Consider the following 16,365-nt stretch of genomic DNA (forward strand, 5'->3'; position numbering starts at 1 on the left):
TGTAAGCATTCGTCCGCATCATGGGACAAGACGGACATGATCGAAAATAGATAAGTTTTCTTGGCGCAAGTTTTATGCACTGATTAGTGATTGTTTTTTGGTCTTACAAAATATAAACAGTTTTTCGGTAGCCTACGTAGCCTATTTACAAACTTGAAATGATATTTTCTGGACGTCGAGGGGACAAATTATCCGATCGGAACTGATTCGACTTCAAGCGCGCCGCGATTTGTTCGTGTAGTTAAGGATTAAAATTTCAGGATTGGAGTGGATAGCGCTTTGACAATGTATTGATTACTATGATCAGTTTACAAAAATCACGGCGATGTTTTTGTTATGTGTGTCTTTCGTTTTATGATTACGATTACTTTACAAGGTTCAAATGATAATTTGTGTTCACTACTGTCAACAACAATACGAACACATTTTTATAACTTTCGGTGTAGCACATATTTTCGATTTAATGTTATGGGTTTTGTCTATTAGGAAGTGTCTAGCAAACATATTCCAATTTGCTTTGGTAATGATCAAGGTGTTTTTGAAAAGTATGAAAGAACTAAGCATTCAATCAGGAATAGCGATGTGTCAATTCACATAGTGCGATATGTTGACACTTTGAAATGCGGGTATGTGTTTCAATTCCCCATCACAGATTCCAACAAAGTATTGTACCGGTGGTTGATCAACAAAAGACATTGTGGTTTCATCTTTAGTCTTGGTTACTGGAGACAATTACATTGCTCAAATATTTTCTGTTGTCTGCAATACAGCGACTGTTTTGTATCACCATGGATTCATTTTACAATCAAAAACATTTTGACAATGTTAATTCAGACCTTCATATCTCTTATACTAAAATGATAATATGTTAATGTCAATTCGTGCGCACCGAGTAGGAATTACTTTGTTTATAGAATAGTAACCACTCTACAGCTGAATAATGAAATACGATCAATACAGCGGAGAATGATATGGGGGGTTGGATGTGGTGTTTGTTAGGGTTACCATACGTCCAAATCCTCCGGATTTGTCCTCTTTTTTGAAAATTTAGGTCAGATTTAGAGGAAATTGCGAGTGATATGCCGTAAATTAGCACAGAAGTGACGCTCCGGAGGGTATTTCGGAGTGAAAAACGGTGAATCTAGCTCTGAGCGAAAAGATGACCTTTTTTTAGTCATCCACCTAGAAATGTGGAGAGAAAAACGGTATTTTGAGCTCTGAGCGGACCGGTTTTGCAAGTCTCAAGTTTCTGAAAAAGTGTCCTCTTTTTAGATTTCCAAAATATTGTAAGCCTTTGTTTGTACAAGTTCAGTTTATCTACTTTTCATACGAATACACTTGTGCTATGTGAGCTACAACGGATTTAATTGACAGTGTTTTCGTAATTGAGTCTTTCGAGTGTTGAGATGTCGAGAGGAATAGAGTTTGCATTTCTAGTTTCGTGAAAAAATAACTAGTTCGTTAATAAAATTGCAAGCCGTAGGGTTTCGTGAGTTGTCATAAATCAATACGTGAATAAGCGGTAAGCACTATTCGTAATGACGACTATAACACATCGTCATGTAGGCTATGCAGATTTTGAATAATATTATTTTGGCATCGAGGTGACGAATTACCGCGTTCGACTACGATTCAAGTTGCATTGTGTAGTGAGTTTGATCGTGAAAAGGACTAACTCGCAAACGATTAAAGTTAGAACATAAAGCGCCAAGTTGTTGGTTTTCGAATCTTGATGTCAAGGTGACAAATTTACGCGTTCCAAGACGATTCAACTTCAGTTGTGTAACGAGTGAGAATTCGCTTTGCCAGAAGTACTATCTTGTCAGCAACCGAAGGATTTTGCAAACTATTTCACACCTATTTGGATAAGTGTTAACCTCTCAAAGGACTAGGGGTAGAACAGAAATAAGTGACGATTTATAGGTATTCAAGTCACCGACTGCCACGGTTCTGTTATTCGTTACGATTTTTTGATGACTCGACTTGACTCGAGTCATTTTCTCAAAATACGGAAATGACTCGACTCGACTCGAGTCAATCTGTGTATTGACTCGACTTGGACTCGAGTCATTGCGCATGACTCGAACCAAGTCATATGACTTGAAAGTCAGACTGTTTAGAGCAGCGGTTCTCAACCTTTTTGGACATGCGCCCCCTTGAGGATGGTCGAAAATATTGCGCCCCCCATGACCCTCCCCCTACATTTTTCGTCATGTCAAAAAGAGAACATCATCTAATACAGGTAGGCAACCTTTTTGCTAATCACGGCCCATTTCGATTACTCATGTAGCCTGAGGCCGCATACCAGGGCATAGCCGTAATGAACTAACTGGACGCGAAATACCTATGTTAATCTGTCCATATCCATTGCCGGTGAACTACGGAGTCCGGACGATTATACTTTTACCAAAGGCCTTTTTTGTACGTACCGAAATCGCGAGTCGCAATGTTATGCTGGGATTGCATATTGTCGCGCCGAGCGCGAACATTTTTCAGATTCACGAATGAATTGCGTAAATATTAGCAGCAGTATCACATATTATTATCAAATATTTATCCTCTCTTAGCGCATGTGATCAGATACACCGGTAGGGTTCATTGAGAGAGTGCTTTTGAAAATTTAGGGCAAGATATAAATGATAATGCATCTTCGGGTGAGCCAAAAGTTATTAGCCACTTGGTTGCATGCTGTTATTTCTTGACCCCCGATCAGCGCACCGAACTTTAGGATACTGCAAAGCTATGAAGTAAGGAATGACTTACACGTGGGAATTGCTCCAAATTTTCAAAGAATATCAAAAATTTGCTCAAATGAGGTTGAAGTCAGCGTATACTCCGTTGAGCGCGAATGCTGGAGTTAGAATTTGGCGAGATTTCTCGAATACGAAATAAGTTTCATCTTTAACAATCGTCTTCTCAGAATGATTGTGAAGCACATTTTTAGTCAGAATTCATACAGACGTGGTTAATTTCTCATGCCCCCCCCCTCTGAGAGTTTCCCGCGCCCCCCAGGTTGAGAACCCCTGGTTTCGAGTCAAGTGTGGCCTACCTGTTTGATGCTGGTGTGATCAGACTAGATTATCTTCACGCGGTCTTATCGGTCCTTCCTATTTAATACCGAATACTGTGCATGCATATTTTCTGTGCCACCAACACTGCCGTGTGTTATGTATTTTGGTTTGATGAAAATAAAGACTCTCTCTCTCTCTCTCTCTCTCTCTCTCTCTCTCACTCTGAATAGAGTAACTTCACTATTGGGATTGCGTCTATTGGTACTGGTACTTGAAATTTGCTAAAAGTGAGGAAAATTAGTATATTATAAAGGAGAACTATTCGATATCACCAAACAGAGTTATAAAAGGAGGATTTAACAAGACTTTAACTGGAAACCGAGCAGTCAACTTAATGACTTGGACTCGGACTCGAGTCAATATACCATGACTCGGACTCGACCCTCCGCTCGCTGACTTGGTGGTCAAATGAAAATGACTCGACTTGACTTGAGTCAAAACTACAAAAGTGAGATTGACTTGTGACTCGCAGCCTTGTGACTTGGTTACAACCCTGCAGTGAACAGATGACCGTATACACGCATTGTTGCGCCTCTGTAAAATGCCGACAGTAAAATAGAAAGGGTTTGAAATATTTCCTAATTTAAATTAGCGAGGTAGCATCAATTTACATGTGTAAATGCCAAATATTATATGGGTGGGTCAGATAAACTTCCTGCTGATGATGAACTTATGCGTATGGTATAAGCCGCAATAAGCTTTCACACGCTACTATAGGGTTGCCATACGTCCGGAATTTCCCGGGCATGTCCGGAATTTCACTGTAAAAATTGCGTCCGGGAGGAAACTCTAAAACAGGAGTCACCAACCTTTTTGCAACCGAGGGCTACTTTTGCGTAATGATTGAAGCGGCGGGCTACTATTTACTCCCGTCGTTTACCCGTACCACACTGAATTTCCGCTTTGATATTCATAGCACTGGGCAGGACTGGACATCATATTATCTGTTTCTATAGCAGTCAGTGGGAAGCCTGGGCATTGTATGATATCAACTAGCGCGCTGTACTCTGGTATTTAACTTGACACTGCAATTCTGAGTGAGTATTCCAGATGTGCAATAATTTAACGTGTTTTGTGTTTGTTTTTGATGAAGTTCATGTCCGAAAAGGTTGATTCACAACGATAAGTTGAACCATAGACGCTTGCAACCTTCATAGCTGTTGCGCATGTACTTTTCCGTATCAACAATGCACCAAACGTTTGCTGCAGAGTGAGGTGGCTGGTGGGGGTCATTTTGCAGTGTTACAATTTCAATCTCCTACTGTTGAGCATCCAGAAATGACAAGATTTCATTATACCGGACAGCAGCAACGATTACAGAAAGTTAGAAACATGGTATATTAAACTGCGTTGAGTGTAACAGAAACAAGCTGTGCCAAAACATGCAATACGCAATGGGTATACAGATATTGAAAACCTGCTAGTACTTCACGGCTATCTGACTCCGAATAGTAATATTGTCTACTACTTTGACATTGTACTGGTCGTCGAGCTATCGTAACGGAACCCCCCACCTCCCATCCCTCCCCACCATTTCAAGAAGACCGTGGACGGCATTCCGTCATGTCACCTGTATAGGCAATGCGCCGTATCTCGAATTTCTGGTGATTCCATCACATACATCTATCTAATTGTAATCGAAGATATTTTTAAGTGTTTATATGTAACTTACATGTTAGTGTGTTTTAAACGAATCAATCAATATACATATTTAAAAGCTCACTGGTAATAATCTGACGAATATTGGTAAATGCTGCTATTCCACCTATTTTTAGAATGGGCTCGCGGGCTACTCATCCAGTCCTCGCGGGCTACCTGGTGCCCGCGGGCACCGGGTTGGTGACCCCTGCTCTAGAATATGCCTAAATGTCCGGAATTTTGAAGGATTGCAGTAGGATAAAATTTTCCGTAAATCACCATTATGAACAATGTTATTTTTAAAAGGCACTTCGTCAGCCTGAGCCCACCCCCCCCCAAAACGTTGGTTTTGGGCCCCCACAGGGCGATAAGCCAAATTTTAGGGGGCTTTTCCCGCATACCCTACAGTTGGTGGATGTTTTCGCCTGTACTTGCGAGCACATTAATTCTACTCGGTGTAAGCAAAAAGATTATGTAGTAGGGATGGTGTGAAACTCTGTGTGTGAACACGAACTTTTTTGAAAGGTTCTGGATGTGTGAACGCTATAGCGTGAACCTCATGACGCCATATTGCCAGTTCCAATTCCAACCCTTCATTTCAGTGAAGTGAGAGCCTATATTAATGAACGCGATACCTAGCGACGACACGGGCAACATATTTGCACTATGCTGAAGTACATATTGACGTTCTAAAAATTGCCAAATGTATTAACTGGGGCAATCAAATGATTTAATAATCCTATAAAATCAATATTTTCCGTCGTATTGCCTAAAGTTTCGACGAGGATGTCGTCGAGCATGTCCGCATTCAAGTCGAAATACAAGCAATTTCTTCTAAATCAATACTAGCCAGTCTTCAGGATTACCGGACCACGACCTAACATCGACCTCGCCCTCCGCCACATACCACCCAATGTTGTCGCTTGCGTCTTATATTCTCTGCATTACTTTTCATTCAGTGTGCATGCCTCTTATTTACTTCGCCTAGGCTAAGGTGGGTGTCTGATCTTAATGGCTACTCCAAGTTGTTTCGACACCCTCCTATCTTTTCATTGTATCGCAGTCTTGTGATGTTTTGAAACGATGAAAATATTAATAAACCTGACTGACTGAGGACTTGCAAGGGAATATCAGCTTACGCCCTAAAGGTCTTGACAAAACCGGACAATTAATGTATTCGCGGTTTCTCGGTATTGCGACGTTGATATTGCGCAGAGTATGAGATGGATTTCTATGCTACCGATATTACCCAATACCAATACCCAATACCAGTAATAGTCAACACCCTGATCGCACCTATTTTGTTTTTATGATACAAGAAACATATGAAGTCAAGATTGACTCGTACACATGCTAGATTTTTTTACACCAGATAAAGCATCATTCGTTGACTACATATAGTATATTGTGGCGGGATAGCATAGTGGTATAATCCACGGCTGCAACACCAAGGTTAGGCTTACCATACGTCCTCTTTTAAGAGGATTTGTCCTCTTTTTTTACTTTTTTGAAAGTGTCCTCGGAGGACGCTCTTTTGTCCTCTTTTTTGAGATTTTGTACTCTTTTTTGAAAATTTAGGTCAGATTCAGAGCAAATTGCGAGTGATATGCCGCAAATTAGCACAGAAGTGAAGCTCCGGCGGGTATTTCGGAGTGAAAAGTGGTGAATTTAGCTCTGAGCGAAAAGATGACTTTTTTTTTTAGTCATCCACCTGGCAACGTGGAGAGAGAAACGGTATTTTGAGCTCTGAGCGGAACAGATGATCTTTTTTTTTAGTCAACCGATCACAAAGTGGGAAGAATTCGCCGGTTTTTGAGAATTCTTCTCTGGTTTTGCAAGTCTGAAATTTCTGAAAAAGTGTCTTCTTTTTAGATTTCCAAAATATGGTAAGCCTAACCAAGGTCGACTCCAAAATTCCCGCCCAAGTGTTGGAGGTTTATCTAGGCTCTTCCACGTCATTTCATCCGTGTAAGAGGTATCCTAAAAAGTATAGAATTGTGCCGTGCTACAAGTCGGCAGCTAAGAAATAAAAATGCGGAAAATTGCCCTGGTGTAAATGACCATCGTACTCGTAGTCGACACACACCATGAATACATGGAAACAAGCATGTGGTGTATTTCACTCTTAATGCGGTGTCATTTGGGCTCAAGCTCACAGCATAAAGAATCACTTAACATTCACAAACGGAAAGCTAGCTGGAAATTTTGAACAAACTTTTGTAACATAGCAAGAAAACTTTTCGAAATTGTCAATGTGCATGCTCATTCCTCATTTAATGTTTATTTTTTATGCTTCCAGCGCCATACATCGAGGGCCCGCAGTTGAAATGCAATAAATTTCAATTAAAGATGTTATGACAGTGGTTCCCAACCTGTGGTACGCGTACCACTAGTGGTACGCGAAGGTCTTCCAGGTGGTACGCGAGTCGATTCTGTCTTTTTTTTTCGATCGAAGGGAGTTATTAGTTCAGGTTAAGAACCGCTAAAACAATGGCATTACCGGCGATACAAGTGAACATATTTAAGTGTTCCCTTTGCTTCAGTCCAGGGGTGGCCAACCTGCGGCTGTAAGAGGGAATTTGTGAGGCCGTAGACACGCAATTCAATTAGTATGTGTTGGCGGCCGTCGACTTGCAACTCGAATTTACGAATTGACTCCTATTTCTTGAAAGATTTCAATTTATCTTGAAATTTTCTTTGGGCTGCGCACGATTCAATGCGATTACATTTTTCGATTTTAATATAGTAGCACCCTTTGCAATCAGAGCCCCACAATACAGATGCGAACATCAGTGGAAAATGATGCGACTTACATGGAAATATCAGCTCGGAATCGTGTGCTCGTCACTATACTAAAAATCCTGATGGGAGGTCAAGAAATAACAGCATGCTACAAAGGGACTAATACCAATTGGCCCACCCGAAGATGAATCATAATTTATAACTTGCTTTAAATTTTCATAAACACCCTTACATATACTCTATACCAGTGAATCTGATCACACGGGATGAGAAAAGATAAATGTTTGAGGGTAATATGTAAATAAACTACTACTATAAATGACGAAATTCATTGGTGAATCTGAATTTTTTCGCGCTTCGCGCGACTATGCGAACTTCCTTCCTTAACATTACCAGTGACCACTCGCGATTTTGGTGCACATAGTAAGCCTATCATTAAATACATTAGTCCGGAGTTCACCAGAAATGGACATAAACACTTTAACCTGGGTATTTGGCGTCCAGCAGCTCGTTCATTACGACTATGCCCCGGAATGCGGACGTAGGTTACACGAGTAGTCGAAATGCGGCCGTGAATGGCAAAAAGGTTGGCAACCCCTGCTTTAGTCATAATCTGGCGTTAGCCCTGCGTATGCGTTGTGATGAATACAAGATATTTAACTGTCAACTCGGACGTTGTAATTTGGTTTAATACTGTGGATGTGATGGATAATATAATATTTTTTCAATGTACTCAGAATTGCTATGTGGGCCGGATAAAATCGTCTGGCGGGACGTATATTTGACATCCCTGGCCTAGTTCAATAGAGTGTGTTAATACACCTCGCATAGGTCAAATACGTGATTATGACGTCATAAGTGGTGGAAACGCGAGTAACTTTATAGGTGGTACGCGAGCACTGCATAAAACCTCAAAATGGTACGTGGGTGGGAAAAGGTTGGAACCACTGTGTTATGATGAAGTGAAAATTGTAATATATGCAGAAGGTTCACAGTGCAGAACCTTCCAAGGTTCGTTTGGGACCGTGAACCTCTAAATTTACGAGGTTCACACACAGAACGTGAACCTCACGTTCACACCATCCGATTATGCAGCTTTTCGCGCCAATAGCGAAAATTTTAGATAATTCATGACTGAATCAGTTTTCTCGCTGCCGAATTTTTGGCGCACCTTTCGGAGTCCCATGTTAGCCTAAACTTCATTATGTGGTGGGACTTCGTGGCGCGGTAATGGCTGACGACGGAATCCCGATATTTATAAATCATGCGTATTTATCGGAGAAGGGCTCGTAATAAGCGAGACATTTAGTGACACTAAATCGTGCAAAGAAACTGGAAAAATGTTGGGAAAAGTTTCAAAAAAATACGATATGATTTATGTTCATTTGCAAAATAATTTTGGCCCTTTTAAACTCGGCCCTCTTCAATTTGGCGGTTTGGGGTGCCCCAGTTACGATCATGCGCAAAATGATGGAATCGAAACCGAAAGATCGCGCAAACTGCACTGTTTAGCGATGAGTCATCTCGTATCCGTTCTGTACTTGTCGCTCGCATGTCGTCAAATGACACGTCTTAAACTCTAGGTCGAATCCAACCTGTTTCCAGCCCTAATTTCACCTCACGAAGTTCTGAATCTGCTTAAAATTTGATGCTGTATTTGAGTTATCAATGGACAAGCCTTCAACATTGCATCCTGAAATTAAGGTATAAAATTGTAAAATACCTGGCGGACCGGCAGGAATGTCGTCGCGAACCGGCGGTCGCGAGTGGTTTAGCAGTTTCGGTTGTAACAAGCTATCGCAGTGGACGTCATATTAGCAGTAAACAGCATTATCAGGTTTCTGTTGTTTAGTGTACAGCAGAATAAGATGTGGGAAAGGCAGCGTTTATTGCGGACTGAAAAAGGTCGCACTGCAGTCAACACTGGGGTTAACCATCATCGCGAAAAAGTTTGCTTTGGCCAGGACCAAGACTATAAGCATTGTTACTGGCGTTCTTGCTCCATACGCTCAAAAATGATTTTGTATAAACTCGGTGTAGCCTGCAGCCTTTTTCCATCTTGGCTGACGTCTTTAATCACAACACGGTAAAGAAGTTTGGTCTATCACCCTATATGGGTGGCCCAACACCTACGTTTTTTTTTGGGGGGGGGGGCTGACGAGATGCTGTTTCGATCCTGAGTGAAGGTAAACCTAGACCTGAGCTGTCGCCAGATCCACGAACCTCTTAAAATAACAAGGATTTGCTGGACCAGGTTGTTTCTGGAGGAAAGTGTGGAATGTGATATGCCACGGCTCGTATAAATACAACGTCTGTATAAAAACGCTTTTTAATGCTAATTTAACTTTTCGACTGTCCTCATTTTTGGATCCATGTCGATGGCAACCCTGATTATAGCACAGTCGTCTCATTTGGTAAAAACTGTGTTGCTATGAATCCAGAGGTAGTCATTGCCGCTACTCAAGCAGAAGTAACCACATACATTTCTACTCAAGTAGTTGCGATTTTAAGCAAGTAAAACGTATTCTACGCCTAATTTTGCAAAAGAACAGAAAACCGTAAAGTAGTAGTTCAAAATCCTAACCACTTGAGAAATTGGTGCAAGCAGGCTAAATCTACCAGAAATACTCGTAAAAGTACTTCGTTACTGACTACCTCTGTGTCTAAATCTTATCATTATATAATTTAAATAGCTGGTGCAGAAATTGAAGATCAACACAATATCCATTGTAGTAAAATATTTATTCAACTCGAAGACATTGTGACATTGCGGACTTCATGGTATATTATTTTGATTGTTACACCATTCATACTTTGCCTTTTTGGCTTTGCTTTTCATTCTGATCCCTTGAGTGTGCCGTTAACTCTTGAAAAGAGGCACCCAAAAAATCTTGATAGTTGAATAAATATTTTACTACAATGGATGTTGTAATGGAAGCGATAATATAATTTAGAAAAGCTGGGAATTTTCATGTCCACCTGCTCCGAGTCAACCAAGCCCTTGCCACATATCAACAACATGAAGTTCCGAGTTGCTGCAGATTGCATGAAAGGAATCTAAAATCAGTGGAAATCACAAAGAGACACGGCCTTTCTTGACAACATAAGATAACAGGTAGAATAGCAAGACTGACAGACGAACAGTGGATAAAACAATCAGTAGAAAAGGCACCACAAATATCAGACGGGTGTCGACATGAAGATAGTATCGTAGGACCGTATCAATTCTGCATTGCTCTAGGTTTTGATTAAATAAATTCCACCAATCTCCCACATATTCAACAGCGATCGTGCAAAATTCCGGCATGAAATGGGAGCTACATGTGTTCCGGATGATTCTGCAGGCATTCGATGAAGGATGAGGGGGGCAGGTTTTCAAAACAGATCCGGTACACGGCAGTAAACAGCGGATACCTGTACAAATTAGGATATGTTGGAACATGATACTGATACAACACAAGGAATACAACTCGATCAGATTCCGTAGTAATGAATTTTGGAAGAGTAGTCTTCGTTGTTACTCTCGAGTGAAAGTAACGAGTAACATTTCATCTCAAGTACAGCTGTGAGTAGCAATTTTTAAGTAAGAAGTTACTAATTTAGGCCTACTGCACGGTGAAAGAATGAAAATTGTGAACGAGTACTCAAAAATTTTCATAACCACTCTGGTTAGCACAAGTAGCCAAAACCTACTTCAAGCACCCGAAAAAAGTAAAAGTAGAATGCAAGGAAAACAATTCCATCTGCTCCTATTGTAATGAATTTGGGGCCTCGGCCCCTGACGAACAGAGGTGGCCCAATAGTCATGGTTGGCACGCCAGTAGAAGTAGTGTCGTCAAATTTAACTCGGGTACAAGTTATGATTACCCAGTAAAATAGGAAGTATCCTAGTCTTAGTTTTGGCAAAAAAAGTGGGAACTAGAAGTAGTCACTTGAACAATTAGTACAAGTAAAAGTACAAAACATGTTCGAGTGCAAGTAGAAGCAGTGATTTACAAGTAAGTAAAAGTAAGTGTACAAGGACTAGTTTTGCCTAAAAAACTGAAAATCGTCAAGAAGGATTCTAAAACGATCATAACCCATCGAGCAGGTAGGCAAAGAAACGTACTCGTTCAAATCGATGGATTTCGATTTGAGAACGCTGACGACTTCCGACGCGGTTTGAGGTCCCTGCAGTTTCTGCCCGTTTAGCATCTCTTTCTCAAGTTCAACAATGGACTGAAAATAGGAGATTCATCAAGCAGACTGCTTGTAATGAGTCATATGACTCGAGACTCAGACGGCCAAGACAGGCATTCCATTGTGACTTGGAAAAATAGTAAATAACCAAATCACCGGTAGTTCGGCTATCAGTAGCCTATTGGTACTGAAAAAAGAGGACCAGAAATTGTGTAAAGTGAGGAAAACGAGTATATTATGATCAAGATGCATTCAATACCACCTGGGAGAATTGTAACTAAGTAGGTTCAAGAATTCTTGGACCAGGAATTGAACAGTGAACAAGACAATTCAAGTTTCAAAACTATGATTTGGACTAGAATTTGACTCGGTGATGAATTGAAAACAAATCAATGTGACTCAGGTCATAGCTACGCAAGTAAGATTGACTCGTGACTCGATCACAACCCAGGCCCCACCTTCCCGGTCTTTGCGAATGCCTCCGAGACGCGTCGATTGCGTCCCCCGTAACACGTTGTCACCAGATCTGCCACCCCGCACGATTCCAGGAATGTGGCAGTCTGCGGTTTTACTTCTGGGAAAAACACCTGCGCGATACACTTGTTATTTTGAAAATCCAATTGTCAGTACAAGTCTGTGCAGTCAATTACGTACCCTTGTGAATTTCATCATTTCCATCAGTCCCAGACGAATAACGGCTGCTTTTGTGTTATCTCCGAGGCCAAGACCGTCCACAAACCCAGCACCGCACGCGACAATGTTCTGGAAATGGTCGCATCACAAATTCCTGTTTCACGCGTCAAAATGCAAACCTGACTTTCAGAGCGCCACAAATCTCCACGGTTTCCAAGTCTTGCACGACGCAGATTCGGAAATTCGGCGTCTGCAGCAGCTTTTTGAAAGCCTGTCCGTTGGGCAGCGACTTGGTTCCGATCGTAGTCTCGCAGAACATGCCGGAAGCGACCTCGTGAGCGATATTGGCGCCCATCAGAACGCTGACGTCCATTTTCAGGATTTCTCCGATGATGGAACTGATCAGACGGAAGCCTTTGTCTGAATGATCCACTCCCTGCAGAGAGTTGGAAGACTAGGAAATTATCGCCTTTTCCAGATAAGATTACAATTAGAATGGTAGCTATACAGTTCTTTTTTTTTTGAATTTGAGTTAGAACTACACAGTTTTCTCTGAATTAGATTACAATTAGAATGATAGCAACACATTTTTTTAAATTAGACTGGAATTAGAATCATAGCTACACAGTTTTCTCAAATTACATTACAACTAGACTCATAGCTACACAGATATTTTTTAATAGTATATTCATGTAGAAATGAACCCGAATATTTTCGGCCGACACTCGTCAGGGGTAATCGTCAGCAACTAGTAGAGAATTCAAAAGAAAATCGTATCAAGAAAATATGAAGTCACCAGCATGAAATGTCAATATGCGAGCGTTCAATTCGACATTCATGCTGGTGACGTCATATTTTGTGATAGGATTGTTGATATACAATGTTCTTTCTTATTCTCTACTAGTTGCTGACGATTACCCCTGACGAGTGTCAGCCGAAAATATTTGGGTTCATTTCAATATGAATATACTAATCAATTGTATATTGAGGTTCTGTTACCTTTAAGAAGCTGCGCAGATATTTTTCCGAATTACATTAGAATCAGAGTGACTGATTTCGGAAGACTTTCAAGTCGAGTTAAATTCGGGATTAGAAAGAAATCAAAAAAATCAATTTCCTTTCATATCAAATCACAGATCATGCTCATAAGAATGAGCAGCAAGCTTGCCTGGTTTCGCACAATACAGTTACTCCTGTAGCATTTCCAGGAAAACCGGAAAGTAGATTAGAATTAAAATGAGAACATTTCACAAATTAGATTAGAATTAGAATACCGGCATTTCGTTCTAATCAGTCTAATTTGGCAAATAGAATTATCTGGTTGCCATTGCCAGGTCGACATTTGCAATGCTATGACAAACTTTCTCTCACTTTGATGAGCGAAATGCCGATCGCTCCAGGCTTCACGACTCCTTTCATCTCGTTGCATAGACCTTCAATAAACTGATGCGGAACCACAAAAATGAACATGTCTGCGTCGGTCGCTGCGGTGGCCAGGTCTGGCACGGCAATCTGAACAAGTCCAGCGGAGTTACTGATGAAAGATTCTTATCAAACACGACATCTAAGACTAGACTGAATTTATCAATGACAAACATAGGTTCAATACTATTTTTGACTGTGGAAGCCCAGAAACCTCGATTGGTTATAGGCCTATCGCGGCAGACGAAACATGTAGTAGGCTACAAACGTAAACGCACGTCGGTGGAAACAACATATATCTGTGAAGTTAATTTTAAACATTCCACATCATTCCTATTGCTATGACGTCTTAATACTTGGATACTTGACTCGAATGCCAATACTAAATTCTGCACCGCAGCAGCCAGGTACTCAGCCCAAGCAACAACTCACGATGTTCTCCGGGAGGATATGGCCGGGCAGATATTTCACGTTTTCATGACTCTCGTTGATAATTTCACTGAGATTTCGATTCTGTATCACTTCTTCTTTTACAAACATGTTCACTCGTGACTCAAAGTCCGGACTCGCAGCCGCGTTGGCTCCGATGATCTTGGCGATTGAGGAACCCCTGAAGATAGGTGTCATTCAGTTCATGTCACGGTTACAACGACTCGAATCTCGACTTTTTTGGGACTCGCCTTGATTCGAGTCATTTTTTTTGTACGGAAATTGACTCGATTTGAGTCAATTTCTGTAATCACTCGTCTTGTACTCGAGCCATAGCGCATGATTCAAGACCAAGACATGAATCTCATTGCAACTTCAAAGAACAGTAAGTTATCATATTATTGGTAGTCCGTAACCAGTCAGTATTGGTACTGGACTGACAAAAGTGTCATAACCATGATCTGCTGATATATACATAATAAAAATTCACCAATTTCCAGATCCGACGATACAAATCTTCTTTGCCATCCTGAGCATCGATATCAACAAAAGTGCGAGGGAATATAGGCCTACTATTAAAATCCTGTAAAGTACATAAAATATTTGGGTCCGTTTATGATACCTAGCCTAATATAATATGCATAATATCTATAGTGTAAATAGCCCTGCTTGGCTGCTCAAGAAGCAATTTTTGCCTTTGCCTACTGACAAAAGTCGACCCATCATTGGCTTATTATTTCAATTTTATCAGTTCAATACACCACAAAATGTGATACAATGAAAAGATTGGAACGGGTCGAAGCGACTTGCAGTAGTCTATGAAATCCGACACCCATCTTGGCCTAGGCGATGTGAAGAGGAGGCAATAGGCATGTTCACTGAATTAAAACTAAAGGAAGATAGTGTAGAAAAAACCAGGCACTTCTTCGATGGCAGTCAGGGATCAAAAAGTGTTCACCATGATCACCAATAAATGTTTTTCATGAACATGAATAAAAATTTAAACGTCAAAATTAGGGTTGGGTTAGGGGGGATATTAGGGTTGGGGGAGGGGAATGTTGGGGTTAGGAGGATATTAGGGTTAAGGAAGGGGGATAGTAGGATTGAGGGAGAGGATATCACAAGATTACGGTTAGGCAGGGGGATATTAGGGTTGGAGGTAGGTTAGGTTCAAAGTTGGGGTTAGATTACCTCTAACCGGGGTATAACCCACCTCCAATCTCCCTTTCCCCAACCCTAATATCCCCTCTCCCACAGCCCTTATACACCCCTTTCCCCAACCCCAATCTTGGGATACCCTACCCCAACTTTGACCACAACCCACCTCCAATCCCCCCTACCCCAATCCTAATATCCTGCTAGCTCCCAACCCTAATCTTAGGGTACTTTGACCCAACCCACCTCCAATCCCCCTTTCCCCCAACCCTAATCTTGGGATACCCCATCCCAACTTTGTCCCTAACCCACTTCCAATCTCCCTTTCCCCCACCATAATATCCGTCTCTCCAAAGGTTGCCGGAGAACCCGGCCTTACAAACTCGGCCCCCGGAGAACCCGGCCCTCGATGAACTCGGCCCTCGGTGAATTCCGCTCTCGGGAAATTTTGAAATTAAGTGTATTAACAAGTATTAATATGAATTAATAAACTAATAATGTTATTATCAACTGATTTGTCGGTCTTGTAAGGAGGTCAGGGCATGCGTAGGTCACGCAGTCACGGCGTGATCAGATCTCGTGATCACGATTGCGTGGTCGGCTCATTGTTGAATTGACTTGGCCAGGGGCGGACGTGCGACATCCTCGTATCTGTTCATGACATCGCATTGGGTCTTATCGCATTGTACATTGTGTGTGACTTGTTCAGATGAAAAATATATCCCAACGATTGTTATTGCTCACATATCAACCACGCGTGGTCTGCTCGTTATTGCAAATGTAGGTTGAGGTGGGGTAGGGTAGGGGGGAGTGAGACATTAGGGTTCGGGGAGTGGGACATTGGGTTCGGGTAGGATACTAGGGTTGGGGGAGGTGGGATATTAGGGTTGGTGGAGGTGGGATGTTAGGGTTAGGATATTAGGGTTGCCGGAGGTGGGATATTAGGGTTGGGGGAGGGGGATATTAGGGTTGGGGGAGGGGGATATTAGGGTTGGTGGAGGTGGGATGTTAGGGTTGCCGGAGGTGGGATATTAGGGTTAGGGTTAGGATATTAGGGTTGCCGGTGAATACAAAATTTCCCGACGGCCGGGTTCAC

At 41.6% G+C, this 16,365-nt stretch overlaps 2 protein-coding genes and 1 long non-coding RNA gene across 3 annotated transcripts in view; 2 read left to right on the forward strand and 1 right to left on the reverse strand.

Moving 5' to 3' along the window:
• Window positions 1–16,365, forward strand: part of LOC145432702 (heat shock cognate 71 kDa protein) — a 205,649-nt gene that overhangs the window by 164,812 nt on the left and 24,472 nt on the right. The gene's annotated exons all lie outside the window — the stretch shown is intronic.
• On the forward strand, window positions 63–10,937 carry LOC145432814 (uncharacterized). The gene is made up of 2 exons (XR_013912978.1): window positions 63–7,072; window positions 8,415–10,937. It is a non-coding gene; the product is annotated as an uncharacterized LOC145432814 (long non-coding RNA).
• On the reverse strand, window positions 10,472–14,730 carry LOC145432748 (glycerol-3-phosphate dehydrogenase [NAD(+)], cytoplasmic-like). Its single transcript, XM_080309576.1, has 8 exons — window positions 14,605–14,730; window positions 14,118–14,295; window positions 13,635–13,775; window positions 12,448–12,699; window positions 12,285–12,392; window positions 12,089–12,217; window positions 11,560–11,669; window positions 10,472–10,865 (listed from the first exon to the last, which is right to left on the reverse strand). Exons 1-8 carry the CDS (start codon window positions 14,649–14,651, stop codon window positions 10,769–10,771), a joined length of 1,062 nt encoding a protein of 353 aa, XP_080165702.1. The 5' UTR covers window positions 14,652–14,730; the 3' UTR covers window positions 10,472–10,768.

This window comes from Botryllus schlosseri, chromosome 2 (genome assembly GCF_051294905.1).
Source record: "Botryllus schlosseri isolate E-star chromosome 2, Bs_hap1, whole genome shotgun sequence".
NCBI lineage: Eukaryota > Metazoa > Chordata > Ascidiacea > Stolidobranchia > Styelidae > Botryllus > Botryllus schlosseri.